This window comes from Panicum virgatum, chromosome 3K (assembly GCF_016808335.1).
Source record: "Panicum virgatum strain AP13 chromosome 3K, P.virgatum_v5, whole genome shotgun sequence".
NCBI lineage: Eukaryota > Viridiplantae > Streptophyta > Magnoliopsida > Poales > Poaceae > Panicum > Panicum virgatum.
Window position 1 is genome coordinate 617,233 of NC_053138.1, and position 18,904 is coordinate 636,136.

The 18,904-nt window shown below is 43.1% G+C and overlaps 2 protein-coding genes and 1 long non-coding RNA gene across 4 annotated transcripts; 1 reads left to right on the forward strand and 2 right to left on the reverse strand.

Annotated features, from left to right (window-relative positions):
* Positions 1-236: 236 nt before the first annotated feature.
* On the reverse strand, positions 237-4,731 carry LOC120696547 (transcription factor WRKY19-like). 2 transcript variants are annotated; one of them, XM_039979498.1, is made up of 3 exons: positions 4,542-4,731; positions 4,331-4,441; positions 237-1,098 (listed from the first exon to the last, which is right to left on the reverse strand). In XM_039979498.1, the coding sequence occupies exons 1-3, from the start codon at positions 4,622-4,624 to the stop codon at positions 630-632; spliced, it is 663 nt and encodes a 220-aa protein (XP_039835432.1). In that variant the 5' UTR covers positions 4,625-4,731; the 3' UTR covers positions 237-629. The 2 variants fall into 2 exon arrangements, with proteins under 2 accessions (XP_039835432.1, XP_039835433.1); XM_039979499.1 differs by having other exon boundaries at positions 4,331-4,435; positions 4,542-4,715.
* Positions 2,916-4,685, forward strand: LOC120696548. The gene is made up of 3 exons (XR_005684217.1): positions 2,916-4,215; positions 4,283-4,420; positions 4,507-4,685. It is a non-coding gene; the product is annotated as an uncharacterized LOC120696548 (long non-coding RNA).
* A 10,884-nt stretch (positions 4,732-15,615) lies between the features above and the next one.
* LOC120696550 (WRKY DNA-binding transcription factor 70-like) lies at positions 15,616-17,104 on the reverse strand. Its single transcript, XM_039979501.1, has 3 exons — positions 16,541-17,104; positions 16,293-16,397; positions 15,616-16,194 (listed from the first exon to the last, which is right to left on the reverse strand). The coding sequence occupies exons 1-3, from the start codon at positions 16,903-16,905 to the stop codon at positions 15,792-15,794; spliced, it is 873 nt and encodes a 290-aa protein (XP_039835435.1). The 5' UTR covers positions 16,906-17,104; the 3' UTR covers positions 15,616-15,791.
* Positions 17,105-18,904: the final 1,800 nt, after the last annotated feature.

The following is an 18,904-nucleotide window of genomic DNA, read 5'->3' on the forward strand; positions in this document are numbered from 1 at the left end:
CGATGTGACGGGTACTGTAGGATTTTTTTTGGAAACTAAACATGGTCTTATATAGTTATATGTGAAGTCTTGTTGCAACAAGTCCACTTCAACTTTGAACAAATTTTGACGACTATTATGTTAAAATTTGAAGTAAACAATATCCACGCATAAATTATGCTGCATTTTCTCCTGATAGAGAATCCAACTTGCTTCTAAAACTCAAGACATCTTGATAAAATTATTATTGTATATAGAATCTGTAAAGTTTAGTGTTTCAGTAGTAGGCTAGTAGCAGAATGACCAAGCCGACTCTGCTGTCAGGATTCAGGAATTCGAGACATACATACTAGTCTCATCTCTAAACAAACAAATAAAGCTACCTCAACAACCCTTTTCTGTATCATGTACTATCAAATAAAAGGAACTCCAATATCATTCTCCACATCATTCAAGCACAAAAACGTGCCTTGAACATGAATGTAAAGAAGTAAGCAACATGGATGTAGTATCTATATGGGGATCTGTCTGTAGGTTGGGTCCTTGTGGTTCAGGCTCGGGACAGCAATGTTGCCTCCCAGCACTTGACGCTCCAAACTGGCACCAAGCTGCCTCCCAGCATATATAACCTTCTTCTTCCATGAACAGCATCATAAGAAATGGAAGTACTCGATGCATCTGGACTGACCAATCGGCAGCAATGTCCTAGGCAGAGCACCCCCGCTGCTGGATGAAATGCTTCCTCCTGAAATACTGTCAACCTCAATCGTAACCGGACCGTTACCTGTAGGTGACGATGAGGTTGTCCACTGAAACTGGCTTGCATAGGGGCTCCTCTCTGGTTGTTGATTGGCTCTGAAAGAATGCGTCGCCGAGGTTGTCAAGAATGTGGGCTGCTCATTGGCTGTGTGCGGGCTGAAGCAGATTGATACCGCCTTCCTCGACGACGATGGCGCAGCAATATCTCTCGTGCTTCCCATGGGATTTGAGCTGGTGCTGCAGGTGTGCTGGTTGAAGTAAGTGACAGAAAACAATGGAGGATCGCTGGTGTCCTTCTGCTGGACTTGCTTTGTGGCAGGGCACTTCATGTCGTTCTTGTAGGTGCATCTGTAATAGAACCTGAAAATAGAATGACATTAACTCAAAACCTCACTTCAAAAGGAAAGAGATGAATTATTTGCCAAAATGTGGAACGCAGTCTAAATTCATTTTCTAACAAGCTTACAATAGTTGTATTTAACAGCATTAAGGGCATGCCCTCCGATCCACTCATAAAATTAGCAAGAGTACATCAGAATGTGACATCAGGGGACTTCATGTCATTCTACATTTCTGCCCACTGATCCTTTTGGACGGTTGAACTGAGGAATGTTGAGTACTCTATCATGCTTGTGATGAGTGAATTATCAACCGTGCGGTGTGATCGTGTGCTTGGTCTTTGGATTGCAGGTACACGGGCGTCAAGTGTCGACGGGGAGCTGCCGTGGAGGTGCTGTGGCCGATGGACCGTGCGGTGGATGGCGGTGAAGGGCAGCCGGGACCGGAGCTCGGACCGGGCGGCAGCTGTGGCGTCCACTCCTGGATCGAGGGCGCAAGCGGCGACGGAAGGCGGGTTTCTTGGTTTGCGCCACAAAACCAAGGAGGCGGACGGCGGTTGAAGACGCCAAGTCGTGGAGGCACGGGCGTCGGTCTCGGGACTGACGGAGGCGACGGGCGTCGACGGCGTCTAGGGCTTTGTTGCGGGCGAGGAGGTGACGGGCGTCGGGCGGCGTCTAGGGCCGTCAGAAGGCCGAGGCGGGAACAGCGTCTAGGGCCACGGCGTGGAGGCGGGAATCTTCCCGTGCGTGAGGTTTTGGCGGTTTTCTCAAAACCGGCCACCTACCCGGGTTTCGCGGACCCTCCAAAACCACAGACTGGATCTTCATCAAGACGGCGGCATTGTGGAGAAGACTTCGTTTCGAAGAAAGAACCTCGGCCGTCGGATGAGATCGTGTACAGGGGGTGCTGTAGGCCAACCGGTCTGACCGGTCCAGCGTACCGGTCTGACCGGTCCTGCGGGTATAAATACCCCTTCACTTGTGTTAGGTTAAGGGCGGCTTTTGGTAACTCGTCCGTGAATTGTTCTCTCTCTCAGGCCGCCGCCCCTGTGTTCTTCTCCCCCTGTTCATCTCTTTAGGGTAGATTTGAATGTTGTTTGTGTGAGAACTCTTGTGGATTTGATTGGGAAAGGAGGCCCTAACCTCCTCGTGCCCTCTGGGCGGTTTGAATCAATCCATATCCTCGTTTTGTGCCTTGTTTGATGAAATTTCGATTTCGTTTTTGGTGCACTTGATTGATTGCGAGGAGGATACGAGTTCTTTGCTGTGATTCCCGTGCTTCTAACCTTGTCCTAAACTCTCTGGAATCACTGGCGTGTTCGAATTCGATTTCTTGAGTTCTTGAGAAAACCCCACCCCCTTTGATCTCATTCCGAAATTCTCGTGCTATGGATATCTTTAGGGTGAGATTTCTTGGGGATACACTCTTGGGGTAGGAACGAAGCTATCCTCCAAGTTTCATCCAATTTGGACGGGATTTGCTCTCGATTCATGGTTTGGAACTGAATTTTCGGGGTTTCTGGACGCTACCGGTCAGACCGGTTGGCGAGACCGGTCAGACCGGTCTGCCTGTGTTTGAACTGCTTGACCGGTCAGACCGGTCTTCTATACCGGTCAGACCGGTCTGTGCCTGAGCAGATTTGATTTGAGAAGTTCCTGGAACAAAAGCTTCCACTTTGCGACTCGGGTCTTTTGCTTCGAGATAGCTCGTTCATAGCTATTCTCGCTGACCTAGGTTTGAGGGTCTGCGGTGGTTTTGGGATATAAACAGACAATTCGAATTTCGGAAGAAATTTTGATCGGCTCCCATTCACCCCCCTCTGGTCGCCGGCTTCGGTCCCACATGAACATCTTTTAAAGACTTGCATTTTTAATGTACCCAGTTACCCACTAGTGACTGATCTTGTTCTTTTCTTTTTCTTGAAAGTTCTTAAGAATTCTGGAACTGAACTATGCATTAAGATGCATTTGCCAAAGGTCAACATCCCTTTAACTCAGTAAGTGGGTAAGTATTGGAAAAATCAAGATCAGTCATGTCCTTTCCCCCTCTGTCAACATTCAGTCTACCTAAATTAGGTGGAACAGCATCAATAAACACTCTCACGACCTTTTCTTCTGCGACATACTCCTACACTGCCTTTTAGAGAAAAAAAAAATGCTCCCACCTATTAAACATGCTCTTAATAGGCTAACAAGATATATGGGCTCTGCACCGCATTCCAATCGCTATCTAAGGAAGTAAAAAAAAAAAAGAGTAGCAGGGACTGTCGGCATGCATACTAATAGCTGGAAACTTGATTTGGAGCAAGTGTGCTAAACAAATGAAGGAACACTTAGCCTGCTAATGAAGTATTAGATTTCGAACAAGTTGCCAATGACAGGTAATAAAGGTGGCCAACTTGTGAATTGTATATTCATATAGGAAGCAACACTTTGCAAGTTTCGTTTGTCTAGTTGAGCTGTCAATTAAGAAAGATATTGCCACTGCAAGGGTTATTTTTCTAGCCCAGTAGTCATTCATAAAGCATTTTTTAATTGATTAATATTTGTTTCCTTTCAACCAGTCAAGGGTAAGGTGACACCTGTCCACCGACAATTCTATTGCAGAGTGGACTAGTAGACAGCTGCGCAGTTTGATATGTCCTCCTTCCCCTAATATACAAGCATTAGGCGCACTAACAAGCAATGTGATTTGGGGTAGAAAAAGTATCTGGCCCACAAACTGAACATACAAAGACTATATATTGACCAAAAGCAAGAGATTTTTTTTATTTGTGGGCAAATTTAGATTTTATTTTAGGTAATGTAAAAATTGGAGCTTAATTACATGATGAGTTCTGCTAGATACCAAATTTGTTCTCCACTTAGACTACCAGAACACGTACATTTAAGAAGTAAGCCACAACAGTAGATAGGAAGCATTTACGGATAGCCTTCATTTATATTACTGGATGCCAGGGTAGCATAAATCTATTAATAACCAGGAATATTTCCAGTCAAAACAAGGCAGAGGTGTTCCTAAAATCCAAATATTTCAGGTAATCACTCTTCAGTTCACACAGCAACAGGTCCCACAAATTCACTCCAGATCCAGTCAATAGCTGAATTGACCGTTTGCGACAACTGTATCGTGACAACAGTAAGAGAAGTTCTTGCACACAAAGTGGATGCATGCATGGACTGAAAGAAAAAAAAAGCTTTTTCAGGGAACAAAATGCATGGAAAGGGGATTGAAGGCAGGAGGGATTATGAACCTTGGGAAGTTGGAGTTGGAGAGCTTCTTCTCGCCGTACTTCCTCCACTGGTGCCCGTCATCATACGGAGCGTAAGTGTCCGAGGTCCAGGTGCGCTCATCTTTCCTGATGCTTTTTTACAGAACAGAAATTGAAGAAAAGGCACCATGAAACTGAAATTCGTGCAAATTTCGCAGCAGGGGAAACTTGAGGAAGCTGCGCTTCTGCGTACCTGATCCTTTGCTGCTGGGTTCTGGCAGCCCTGTGGGCTGATCCCAAGTCGCTGAGATAGGTAGGAACAGAATCTAGAGCCATGGCAAGAATGGTGAGCGGAGGGAGGCCGCTGACGAACTGATGAAGAGGGAGGGAGAGAGGATCAGAGGAGACGTTTCTTGGGGGAACTCGGCGGCCTGCGCTGGGAGACTCTGACAACCTTTATTTATAGCATTAAATAACGACGGTGAAGCCAGGAGCATTTTTCAACGTTAACACGCGTCGTTGCCTCTGGAACTCCCCCTAACGGCGGCGCTGCACTTCCTCTTCGTGCATTTTTGGGCCTGTTTGGCTCCAGGACTTAAAGTCCCTATCACATCAAAAGGAATCTTACTATTTTATATTATTAAATAAAATCTGTTTATAAATGTTTTTTGACAGCTGAGTGCTTTTTCGCGAGACGAATCTAATGAGCCTAATTAATCGATGATTGGCTACAGTGATGCTACAGTAACCATTCGCTAATCATAGATTAAGATACATCATTAGATTCGTCTCGCAGTTTAGCCCCAGGGTTCTGCAATTAGTTTTATAATTAATATTTATTTAATACTTCTAAATACTAAAAAGTCCCTAGGACTTTTTTGAAGTCCCTCAATCTAAACACCCCCTTTATATGTTCTCCATGGCAGGACTCCTTTCCAACTTATTCCTACTAATTACAGGCCATGTTTGGTTTAGGTGTGTAAAAGTTTTGATGAGAGAGAAATGATACTTTGACCATTAATTAGGGATATTAAATAAAGTCTAATTACAAAATTACCTCCACAACTATGGTACTGTAGCAGTTGCTCTAGCTAATGAGGCCTTTGACCACACGATTGGAAGATGATTGAGTGCGGTTACTGTAGCATCACTGTAGCCAATCATGATGAAACTGGGCTCATTAGATTCGTCTCGAAAAATTACACCCATTTCTAAAAAGGTTTTGCAAATAAACTTCGTTTAGTACTTCATGCATGCATTCGTCTTTTTGTGAAAAAGTTTTGATGCATTCATCCAAACATGGCCACAATTTACAAGCACTAATATCATTTTGCAGCGCTGCAAGTAAGAATCTGTCCAAGAGCTATGCTTTCTTTCAACCATGCACATCAAACTTTGTTACAAGCTAATGATATGTATATGCCAGTCTGAGAGCATTGAAAATGTGCAAGGATTGAGAAAATATTATGCATAATTTCCCATAGAACAAAAAAAAAGTCTTTATACTTACCTTGTTCTTTTTTTTATCTCTACTAGATGCCAGTCAAATAATTTCAGAAATAATATTAGTGTCTCTAATCAGTGACGAAACGGAGAGGAACTGACGGAGTGAGGCTGGCATCAGATAGCCCGCCACGCCTGAATAACTAATGCAATCGTCAATACAAATCCATGTGCAAGAGAGAACAGCTAGCTAGCTGATGCCCTGGCTCTGCATTTCTTTACATTTCTCAAGACTGTCATCGTGGTCATATATTACTTGTTAAATAAAAAGGAAGCACAACTTGGTTACAAAATCTTGGGTTTGGTGGATCAATCCCCACCGGCACAGGCTAGCAAGGAACCAATAAAGAGCTTATAATACTGCATCCCTTCGAACAAACTTTCACCAAGTAGTCTTTTTCAAAGCTGTACCAAGAGAGAGAAGCACAAAAGGGAAAAAATAATCCTGTCAGCGACTCCTGATTTAAGTACTATTAGTTACCATGGCAATGACCTTATGGATAGAAAACGTCTTTGTATCGGAACTGCTGAAAATGACATGATTTAAAATTTTATTTCCAAATGTAAAATCATAAGCACTTGGCTAGTTGCGCGGAGCTTCTACGCTCTTCTAAAACTTAAATTTACAAATCCTAAAGCAACACTGCTACTGGTGGTGAGTGTTTTCACCTTTCTGTAGGGCACAGATCCACAATTCTTGTAATTTGTAATTAGTTTATTATTCAGGCTTGTTCATGGATTCCCTTTTTATAGTAACTTGTAATTAGTTTATTACTGCCACTTGTTCACGGGCAAATGAAGTACGTTTGAACAAGAGATTATAGACACAAAAAAATTATTGATATATTTGAGGAACGAGAGTACTCTATCCTGCCTGTGATGAGTGAATTGTCAACCGTGCGGTGTGATCGTGCGCTTAGTCTTTGGATTGCAGGTACACGGGCGTCGAGTGTCGACGGGGAGCTGCCGTGGAGGTGCTGTGGCCGATGGACTGTGCGGTGGACGGCGGTGAAGGACAGCCGGGACCGGAGCTCGGACCGGGCGGCAGCTGTGGCGTCCACTCCTGGATCGAGGGCGCAAGCGGCGACGGAAGGCGGGTTTCTTGGTTTGCGCCACAAAACCAAGGAGGCGGACGGCGGTTGAAGACGCCAAGTCGTGGAGGCACGGGCGTCAGTCTCGGGACTGACGGAGGCGACGGGCGTCGACGGCGTCTAGGGCCTCGCTGCGGGCGAGGAGGTGACGGGCGTCGGGCGGCGTCTAGGGCCGTCAGAAGGCCGAGGCGGGAACAGCGTCTAGGGCCACGGCGTGGAGGCGGGAATCTTCCCGTGCGTGAGGTTTTGGCGGTTTTCTCAAAACCGGCCATCTACCCGGGTTTCGCGGACCCTTCAAAACCGCGGACTGGATCTTCATCAAGACGGCGGCATCGCGGAGAAGACTTCGTTTCGAAGAAAGAACCTCGGCCGTCGGATGAGATCATGTACAGGGGGTGCTGCAGGCCAACCGGTCTGACCGGTCCAGCGCACCGGTCTGACCGGTCTAACACACCGGTCTGACCGGTCCAGCGCACCGGTCTGACCGGTCCCGCGGGTATAAATACCCCTTCACTTATGTTAGGTTAATGGCGGCTTTTGTAATCTGTTCGTGGACTCTCTGTTTCTCCAGGCCGCCGCCCCTGTGTTCTCCTCCCCCTATATCTCTCTTTAGAGTAGATTTGTCCATGGATTTGTGAGAGTTTGTATTGGATTTGATTGGGAAAGGAGGCCCTATCCTCCTTGTGCCCTCTGGGCTTTTGAATCAAACCAATCCCGTCCCTCTTGTGCTTTTTGTGATGGATTTTCGTTTTGGTTTTGATGCACTTGATTGCGACGGTTCGTAGGGCTCTTTGGAGTGATTCCTGTGCTTCTAGCTTCGTGTCAATCCCTCTGGAATCATGAGCTCTTCAGAATTGAAGTTTTCGAGTATTTGAGAAAACCCCAATCCCTTTTGATCTCCTCTCGAATTCTCAAGAATCGTTGATCTTTAGGACGAGATCTTTTGGGGATATGTTCACGGGGTAGGGGCGAAGCAATCCCCCAAGTTTCACCGATTTTCGTGATCGTTTGCTCGAGATTCAACGTTTGAATCCAATTTCTCGGGGGTTTTCTGGGTGCTACCGGTCAGACCGGTAGGCACGACCGGTTAGACCGGTCCAGCACACCGGTCAGACCGGTCGAGCGCACCGGTCAGACCGGTCCAGGCAGATCAGTTCTGCAGTTTTCCCAATTCGCTTCCGAATTGCTTTGGGTTTTCACTCGCTCATTCGAAGGCTGTTGTGTTGGTTTAGCTTTTCAATAGCTACTCTAAACTTTGGTCAGAACGCTTGAGGGCTTGGGCGATTTTGGGACATAGGCCGACGATTCAAATTTCGAAGAAATTTTGATCGGCTCCCATTCACCCCCCCTCTAGTCGCCGGCTTCGGTCCCACAATATTTACCTAATTAAGAAAGAGTCATGCTTAGTTGCTATGATTTTTATGCAACTATCAAATTTGTATCCCTTTTTCTCTGAAACATGGATGATTTACCTGCATATAGCGGTATTTTGTTATTTATTTGCATCATCCAGCGCACTAACTTTTGCTCGCTAATACTAAATATTACAATGTGAATGACTACAGATCAATAGAAACAATTTGTCCTTTTAATAGCATTGGGTGATACTGATATTTTAGCCATTGAGATTGTGGCTATAGAAGTAGCCGCATCATCTCACACATTATTTTGTTGCCGAATTATGAGAGCAAGTGGACATTCTGGTGGCCTATTCAAACAGTCAAGCTTAGTTTATTTACTTCAAACGCATCCACATACAAACAAACAGCTCACCCTACCATCCTTTTTTTATGGAATGAAGAAGGCGGTTGTTTTATTCTATTACCAGATCATTGACAAAAATATATTTGTAATGCAGTAGTACCTAGCCTCAATCAAGACTCAGGGGAGGTGCATGGGCGAAGTCTGAACCTCCTTGAATTCATCTGTGTTTCAAATACTCCATTCTTCTTCAGAAATGTAAACAGTGCCTTCTGCTAAAACACATACACCGCTTGCACCATCCAGGAGAATCGGCTTGGGCGAACTGGATGAACAACCAGATTGATCTTGCTTCGTTAGCTGGGGACTGTGTCGGTGTGCACTGGAAAAGCCTCCAAGATCTGCTCCCAATCTACAGAGCAATCACCACCACAACCATTGGCGATGGGCGCAACACTTCATTCTGGTTAGATCACTGGCTCCCTACAGGACAGCTAGCAGAAACCTTCCCTGCACTCTGCACCCATGCTAAAGAACCTGAGGCATCTGTAGCCAAAGTGTGCTCCCAGCTGCGGGCTCATTTTGCCTACAGGCTCTCCTACATAGCTGCTGCCGAATTCGCAATGCTGGAAGAGATAGTGGAAGAAGTGGTGTTGTAAGATACGCCTGACTGCAGAAAATGCCCCCTGGCTGGGAAAGATGGTACCCTCCGCGTCGGGCCGGTCTACAAAGCCATGATGAGCCTACAAGAGGATACTCCCTGCCCATTCTATCAATTTGTGTGGAAAAACTGTGCGCCCCCATGTTTGTTTCTTTGCATGGCTCCTGGTTCAGGAAAAGATTCAGTGCAAACCTGGTGATCAAGCACGTCGTTGATGATGCCGAATGTGAGGTGTGCAGGGCCGATGACGAAAGCCCTGACCACTTGATCCTCCACTGCACAATTGCCACTCAATTCTGGGCGAAGCTAGGCATCAGGGTACATCAAAATTCAGTATCACAACTCTGGATGTTGGACAGGCCCCCGGGTGTGCTAGCCCAACACTACTCCACCTTTCTGCTATTGTGTGCCTGGCAAATCTGGAAGCATAGACACGATGTTGCCTTTCGAAGCCAGGAGCCATCCCTCCTACGTCTGCTACTCAGTTGCAAAGAAGAAGCACGCCTTTGGTCGTGCAGACTGCCGAGACAAGACAAAGAAGTTGCCGATGCCTGGTGCCATATGTTTTGTTCCAATATGTAAACCCTAAGATCATAGTACTGTATTCCTTTTTGCCTGTAAACTGTTGCTGAACCCTCCTGATTTAATGAGCCTACAAGAGGCTCTGGTAATATATGGTGGGGGGTCAAATATTTGGAACCAGTGAGAGCAGAGAATAGGAATATAATTTGTTACTCTATAGTAGCCTTCAAAAGTTGTTACAATGGCCTTTGCATCTAAATTAAGGCTGACACTAGATATGCAAAGACCATTGACATAAGTAATATTGAAGCCTTTCATCAGGAACGGTACTCCATGAAGGGCAAATTAACTCCTAACAATGGCTGCTAATTTTGTTCTTTTTTAGCACAGTGCATAGCCAGGGGCCAGGGCATGAGTCGTAAACAATGGCGGGCAGATGCCCTGGAACTTGTAATGAGCAGCCCCTAATTGAATAATTAGAGCCCAATGGAGGAAAACAAAGACAACCTAGTGGATCTGCTATCTAAAAAGTGGTGATGCAAGGTGCTTCCATGTGCTGCTGCGCTGTTTGCATGCAATGCAAATTGTCCAATCTTAATCGATCCACGAGAAGAATCTCGTTGATTATGTAAACAATTTTAATACTCCTATGATGGGGGGCGGTGGGATGGTTCCTGGAAGCTAAGATCTCTTCAGGGGGCCTAAGATAGAAATTAAACGGTGATATCTTCTTGACAGTTGAGATGTGGCACCAAACTTTATTTCTTTCATGACGTAAAAGTTAGGATGACAAAAACAAAGTCAAGGAAGATATCATTCCACTTGGACTCAACTGAATTAGTTCCTCCCCCAGCACCATAATATGTCGGAAAGATCAACCTGCGCACATCAATTTTAACCCCTCTTTTTCGCAGACCGCACTGTTCTGTTGGCAATAAGCAGCAGTGCTTTTCTCTCACACCAAATTAGCACCAGCCACCAACCAGCCAGTAGTACTTTTCTCTCACAGCAAATCAGCATCAGCCACAGCCAGCCGAACATATGTCTTGAATCTAACTCAGCTTAAGAAAAGAATTGTTCTCAAAGACGATAAACGCGGCACTCAGACAATTAATATTGCTATGATAATACCCCCACCCCATGTGTAGGAATCAAGGCTCGATCAGTAGTTGCTAGGATAAAGAATTCCCAATAAGATGTTGAATCGGTTTAGGATTCCTAGTTAATTAGTTTATGCAACCAGCTGTTTCGTATAGAAAATCAAGAGGAAATAGCTTAGGGACACAGCAATCTTGACACAGTTTGCAGCTGCTAGTATTCTAGTATATCCAGCAGGCTGCTGCTACGGTCCAACAATATTATATCTGAAGGCTTGTGGCTGAAACGGGATAGTACTTACTGAAAAAAAAACATACATGCAGAGAGAGAGAGAGAGATGGGGGATAAATTATTGGCATCAAATGAGATAAGTTCAAGCAATGAGAACCGTGCTAATTCAAAAGTTCAAAGCTAACACAATAAACACGCACTTGTGCATACACAGTAGACACAGAAATTTACGAGAAAAAAAACTACTAAAGGATACAGTAGATTAATCTTGGGCTCGAAAAAAAAACTACTAAAAGCCCCGGAGATGCAGAGCCGGTGTTTTTTTATTTTTATATTTAAAAAAACAAAATTTCAAAAATATATGCCGAATAGGTAAATTTTCAAAAATGGGTGTCACCCATCCAATTGGCGACAGGACCTAAATGTAAAACAAATTTATATTTAGGTCCTGGCGCCCAGAGCGCATTAAACAGTGAACTTGTAAAATTGATATAAAATTATAGAAAAAATAGAAAAATACAAACTCAACTGTTATGGATTCTATGAAACAAGATCTATAACTTTTGTTACATAAAGTTTTTCATTTGATCAATGTATCTTGCTCTATTTTAAATACCAGTTTAATGCACTTTTATTTAAATCCCAAGATCCATCCTTTGGATGCATTTCATCTTTGGCAAGAGTGTTGCATATGGTGAGCATAGGCTTGTACAAAATTGGTAGGCCCAGAAAACATTTCTAGAATAAGTTTTTAAATTAGATCTTGCAATATGTCTAGTTTAAATGGGTTATTTATCCATGCTACTATACTGAGTATTAGAAACCATAACTTTTACAGTACCATTATTTTATTTCCTAAGAGCTATAAAAAAAGTTTGGTAAATTTTAGATAAGCACAACTAGACCAAATGAATTATTTTAGACTTTTCTAGGTATAAGAACTATTTTTCTTGATTTAGATACATTGATCAAATGAAAAACTTTATGTAAAAAAGTTGTAGATCTTATTTCATAGAATCCAGAACATTTGAGTTTGTATTTTTCCGATTTTTCTACCATTTTATATCGATTTTACAAGTTTACTGTTTAATGCGCCCTGGGCGCCAGGATCTAAATGTAATTTTTTTTACATTTAGGTCATGTCGCCAACTGGATGGGCGACAAGCATCCTGTCGCCCATTAGGGGGGCGACAGGCACCCATTTTGAAAATTTCCCTATTCGGCATATATTTTTGAAATTTTGTTTTTTTAAATATAAAAATGAAAAAAAGGCCAGAGCCGCGAGGCTCCCTCCGGGCTGGACACGCGCCTGGCTTCACTGGGCCGTCCGATCCGAGGGCATCAGTAATCACCGGGCTGGACGATTTTGTAGTATGTTGGACCAGTCAGTCAATCTTCTTCTTTAGCATTGATGGGCCTCATTTATTCATGATGCGACGGCGGCCCGAGCTTCTTGGGTTATTACCGCAGCTCTGCAGTTTGAAATCCTTGAAAATCAGCCAAAAACCGCATAGTGTTTCCTCTTCGGTCGAGACTAATTCACTAATTCAATGACATGATTTGTTTAGAGTAGAATACACCACTAGATCTTAAACTTGACTCGGGGTGTCATCCAGATTCTCAAACTTTCAAAATGCATATTCACATCCTTAAGCTTGTTAATCGTATCAAGTGAGGTCTAAATCATAGTTATGGGTGGGAAGAATATCCGAAACCCAAAACCCGTACTCGAAAACCCGAACTTGAGCCTGAAAAACCTGAATCCAAATTCGAGTTCCAACCCATGGTAACCGAATTATTACGAATAATTTTGGTATCAGTCTGTGTACTCGAACTACATGAGCAGGCCAACCCAAAAATATCATTCATTCCAGCCCACTCATATTTCCAGCCCAGCCCACCAAACATCTTCCTAACCCTAACCCTGGCCAGCTCCCATACCCCCAGCCCCCCACGCCACGCCCCCAGCCCCACTTCGGTTCCCAGGCCACTCATGTAATCATGTAATATATTTTCATATTAAATTAATTGGATACATTAATATTAGTAATTTTTTTATATAAATTGGTAAAAAATGAAATTGTTTGACTTCTCGGAATGTAAGAGTAGCATTCTTTTTAAGATGGAGGGACTGTGTGTATATGGCCGTAATTATATTTGCTTTGGTCGATATAGTTATAGTTCTTATTGTATCCTTGGCGAAACCCTATGTAATTAGCAGATAACATGCCTCTCTTCAATCAATGGTCATGAGGACCCAGGTTCTCTTAACCTTGAATTGGTGTGTGTGCCATTAAAAAACGAATTACTCCGTACTTTAGTGACGTGTTAGTACTTAATTAGGACATATAGAGGCATGTACCTTAGTTCACTACTGCCGACTTGCTGGTTATTAGGCAAGTTGTTGTAGCTTACATATAGTCATCATATTGCTTGGATCCCGTCAGGTGTTTGGTGAGGTGACGCAGACATATTAATTATTAGTTCCTACCACTACAAAACTTCTGTCTGGTTGGATGAGCTAAAGTTGAAAATTTTAGCATATATTAGCACTTATAAGCATGCTAAAGTTTTTTATTCTTGATTAAAGTTTAGCCCACTCCATTAGCACTTCCATTTGGATGAGCTAATTCTAAAATTTAGTATTTTCATCCATTAGCACTTGGATCCAAACAGAATTCTTATTACTGCGCATCCTTTATCGCGTGCTATAGTATTATACGGAGTCCGATGCAATGCAAGTAACTACTGTACATATTCTACTCCCTAGAGATAGACCAACTTGTGCACTAAACTAACTACCACTTGACACATATACTTAGTTCTTTATTATCTAATTTCTAGTTGCAGCATCAAGTCTATCTACAACTGATCTAGTATACGCACGTGCATTGAGAGCATGCATAAACATCTTTCAGAGAGAGAGAGAGAGCATGCATAAACGACAAACTTGTGGCGGCTGTGGGTCAACACGCCCTCTTTAAAATTACTCAATGATTAGCAGCTACTTGTCACTAGTACATAATAATAATTAGTTATGTGTAGTTGCTGCTATTGCAAGGCAGCACTGCTCTGACATGATTTCCATATTAAGGTTGTACTGATATTCCAATTTTAGAACTCGGCAATCACATGGATATTGCATTATGAGAATCCAATGCCTTAACACAGGTATCAGATTCCAACATACAAGACAAATTCTGGCTATTCAATCAGCTCCGTCTATTCCTAAATACTTTGTCACGCTATAGTCCAATAGCTAGCTAGCAGTATATATACTTGTCACTGATTTTTTTTCAGGATGATTTCTCATTTTTTCTCTCCTCTTATTATCTCTCTGCTATTCCTAAGATTTGTTTCATATCATGCAGATTGATCACTACCTCACTCATCAATGTCCGAATTATCAGCCTCCTAATCTTAGTGCATCCATAGGTTGTGATGTAAGGAAGGGTCATAAAAATGTAAATGCAGTTAACTCCGCTGCATGCCATCGTCTTGCTTGCGTTGGATCCTGTCAGGTGTTTTGGTGAACTGGAACCTTTCATCCAATGGTAAGCACACCTCTCTAACATCTGTTCATTACTACCAGTACAGTACAGTACAGCATTTAGGTTGGTTTCATATTATCCAGTTGATGAAAGGTATAGCAGATATATATGCCCCTCAAGATTCATACTGGTATATATATGCCAACTAACTAGTATGACGACTGCTACCACAGATGTGCAAATGGAAAATATTAAGGGCACGTACGATAATCTTGTGGCGGCTGCCGGTTAATTAATTATTAAAACCCCCACCATTCCTTTCTTAATCACCCATATGTATAGTATGAAATCCAAAACACTATGATGATTAAGTGAGAACCCCCAATGCATTTTAATGGATCGCCAGCTAATTCACAGGTGGAGACATGCTGAGGCCGTTTAGATCCAAGTGCTAACAGGTGAAAGTACTAAACTTTAGCACTAGCTCCCTCCAAACGGGAGTGTTAATGGGGTGGGCTAATGTTTAGCCAAGACTCAAAAACTTTGGCATGTGCATGAATACTAATATATGCTAAAGTTTAGCATTTAATTTTAGCTCATCTTTGAGAAAAGCATCTCTTGATTTTCAACCTGCAATTAATGAACTACTGATACCCTGAACACCCTCAAAACTCTAGGCAATAGTGTAAAACATGGCTGTGGTGCTTGCTGGGGCTTTTTGTTAAGCTATAATTAGTGAAGTGGCAAATTAGAAAAAATAGAAGTAATGAAAATAGAAGGAACTCACAAATCAACTACAGTATGTATATATCTTGCTGTTGATGTGTATGGAGCACGTCATAAAAAGATAGCTTCAGTTTTCTCTGGTGCTCAGTAGGATCGGCAGTAAAGTGCCTTGCATTGTCATGCATATCAAATTCGGACTGCAATCGATCGAGGGTGTCACAACATGCTTTTTTTTGTCATTTAATGCTTTGTTATGCATATAAAAATATAAAAGTTGAAAATCACACCATGCCTATAGTCGAATGTTGTAAAATAGATCCTTTTCTTTTCTTCATGGCTGCTTGATACAAAAACTCACAAAACTGACGCATTATACAATCTGGCTATATAAATATAATATTTTCACTCACAACTAGGAACAAGCATCTCTCTCTTTGGATCATTATCATGTCTTATCAAACTAGCTTTTAGTTGATACCTTAATTATCAGGCTCCAAATGAAATCTTAGGAGTGCATCCAACTCCCAATAGTCCAAATCCAAGGGTGCAAATGGGTTCATGTTCAATGGCTCGTAGAGGCTCTTTGTGACCAAGTCTGCAGATTTTTCGATCAGCTTATTGTCACCTAGGGATGTCTGATGATCACAAGGATCTGTACAGGTGGTCGATATGCTGGATCGGCTATCACTGCTACTTAGGGTGTTTGTCTCGGACTCATCGGTGCCTGAGTCGACGCCATTGTTATCCTTGCAGGTATGCTGGCCGTGGTAGACGACTGTGTACATCACGGGATTATCAGTACCTGTGCTTTCATCTTGCTGTTGCACCGTCTTTGTTGCTTTGCAGTCTTGTTCCTTGCTGTAGGTGCATCTGTAGTAGCTCCTGGAGAACCAGATTAATGATAGTCCAATTTAGTACATCTGTAGTAGCTCCTGGAGAACCAGAAATTTTACGCATATCTTTTAGAAGAGAAAAGGTACCTTGGATGTTTCGCTTTGTTGATGTGCTTTTGCCCATACTTTCTCCATTGGCGGCCATCATAGTGCGGAACAGGCGTTTCCAGTGACACCGTATCAATAGACCTCCTGCTTAAAATTTGTTTGCGTTGGGAGAATAAATGAAATAGCTTAATCACATGCAACATCGAGAAGTATATTCCAAAAGGAATCTAAACTTACGCTAGTTCAAACTTCAAACTGAATTAATCAGGTCACATATATCCACATACCTTCTCTTGTGCTGATGATGGGGGTTAGCAGTAGCACCCTCCTCCTTGATGCAGTCATCAGAAGAAATCTTCCTCACTCTCTTCTTGTCATCCACCATTGAGTCATCAGGTCGAGCATCAGACTGATGCTGCAGCTGCAGCTCAGTTATGGCCCTGCTGGAGCAATCCAGTATGTTCTGGAACATCTGGGCAACAAGCTCGCAGCGTTGGTCCGCCTGCAGCGCAGGAAGGACGATGGCCCTCAGCTGCGTCACCAGAGACTGCCCCCTGGCAATCTCCTTCATCGCCAGCCCGTGGTCGGAGACAAAAGAGGGGCGATCAGAAGGTGAAGATTGAGGAAGGCATCTGCTATTGTGCTGCTTCATCTCTGCTAATAATTTCTAGCTAGCTTTCCTCTTGTGTCTGAAGAAGACTGAGGCTCTGAACACAGGAAGGAGGGAAGCTTTTAACTGCAGGCTCGTTCTCCTGCAGTTGTGGGAGGAGGAAGGAAGGAAGCTAATTGTCAGCTGGCTATGGCGATAAGGTTACTCCTAATCCCTTGCAGTTATATACAGAGATGGGAGTGGTATGGCACCCCATAATTAATGATCAACTTGGGCAGCAATATAATCAACCGCATGCGTAGGCAGGTGCAGAGCACATGGAAAGAGACAGGAAGGACTGACTTGGCAGCTACCGCGCGTTAGCAAACAATACTGTGATGGGTACGTAGTCAAAGGAATTAACCAGGTACACGGATTGATTTGGCAAATTTCATCGTAATCAATTGTCGCTTGTGCTCACCAGGTACACCCTTCTCCCAAAACAAACAAGTCTGGTCAGTAAGCAGTTGCCTTCAGTTCTCACCTGAACTTTTCACCTTCTACTGTTCTGTCCTACACTACAGTCCAATTCCAACAATCCCAGATGCACATACACACACAGAGGAAGAAAGAACACAAGACGTCCGTACACTTGAAATCTAACCACGGTTCGTTGGCACGCATTAATTGAAGAGTTCTCTAGTATCTTCTTTGAATAAGCCGGGATTGGAATCAGTTCATTTTACCTTGAGCCCTGAATGGGCTTGGCCCTGATCCCCACATATTTGCAAAAAAGTACTTGTGTGTCTTTACTTTGTAGGCTATATCCGAAGTGAATTAAGATATATAGTTGCATCCAAATTAGCACTCTCCACATACATATATATACTCCCTCCGTTCCAAATTATAAGTCATTCCAAGAATCTTGGAGAGTCAAAGTTTTTCAAATTTGACCAAATTTATATGACAAGATAATAACATTTATAATACCAATTAAGTATCATTAGATTCTTTATTAGCTACATTTTCATAGTGCACCTATTTGATGTCATAAATCTTTATATTTCTCTCTATAATTTTTGGTCAAACTTTGATATTGTTTGACTCTCCAAGATTTTTAGAATGACTTATAATTTGGAATAGAAGGAGTGCTAGGTATTCATCATTTATATCTCATCAGGATATTCATGGTATATGTATATAGCTTACTAGCTTGGAGACAATAGGTTTTGGCCAAGGATTTCATCATGCTGACAGAAGCAAGCTCATGTCAGCACAAGTTCGTCACCTTCTAGCATTTCGTGTAAGCTCGAAAGTCCATCCAAAATCTTCCTGACGCTGTTTGTAAAAATGTCGTGTTGGTCTAGGTCCACGTTGTTAGCGACTTATTAGCAAATTAGCAATGGTGGTTTACACCACAGCGTATTGTTTAGTTTCCAAGGGCGCTTAATTCTTAGTTGGAGCAGTATAGTAAACAATGAGCTGCAGATCGATAAGGAGCAATACAAATAGGGTAAAGTTTGTTTTTCAACTTTGAACTATCATGATCGTCTGATTTTGATCCTTGAACTACGAAACCCGACATTCTACACCTCCAACTGACGAAACCATTCGGAAAACAACCCTGGCTTCAGCCTAAGGCGGTTTTGCTACAGTATAATTTCCGAATTTCTAGAATTTTACATATCTCTCAATTAAATAATGGAGAAATCAAAGTTAATATTGTCTAAAAATTGTGATATTTTGCTAGGAGGTAGAACAAGAGACAAGGAATCTATTTTGAGTAGATGTGCTACATTAGACATAAAGGAATTTGAATTATAAAATTTTAAAAGTAGGTAGAATTCAAAATTCCTTGAACCGTTAGCAGAGCGTCGATGGGGCCGGCGGCACGGCGAAGGGGCGAACACCACCGCGGGGGCCGGCGGCACGGCGAAGGGGCGACGACGCTCTCCATCGCTGGCGCCGCCGTAGATTTGGAGGTCGGTTGTGGTGACGAGGTCGTCGTCCGATGAGGACGAGTAGATCGGCAGCAAGTCCTGCTGCTCCGGGGGAGGGGGAC

Coding starts and splice junctions, on each gene's coding strand:
- LOC120696547 (XM_039979498.1), bottom strand. CDS start 4,624: ATGGCTCTAGATTCTGTTCCTACCTATCTCAGCGACTTGGGATCAGCC. Junction 4,442..4,541: donor ACCCAGCAGCAAAGGATCAG/GTACGCAGAAGC, acceptor TCTGTAAAAAAG/CATCAGGAAAGATGAGCGCA. Junction 1,099..4,330: donor TCCAACTCCAACTTCCCAAG/GTTCATAATCCC, acceptor TTCTATTTTCAG/GTTCTATTACAGATGCACCT.
- LOC120696550 (XM_039979501.1), bottom strand. CDS start 16,905: ATGAAGCAGCACAATAGCAGATGCCTTCCTCAATCTTCACCTTCTGAT. Junction 16,398..16,540: donor CATCATCAGCACAAGAGAAG/GTATGTGGATAT, acceptor AATTTTAAGCAG/GAGGTCTATTGATACGGTGT. Junction 16,195..16,292: donor AACAAAGCGAAACATCCAAG/GTACCTTTTCTC, acceptor CTGGTTCTCCAG/GAGCTACTACAGATGCACCT.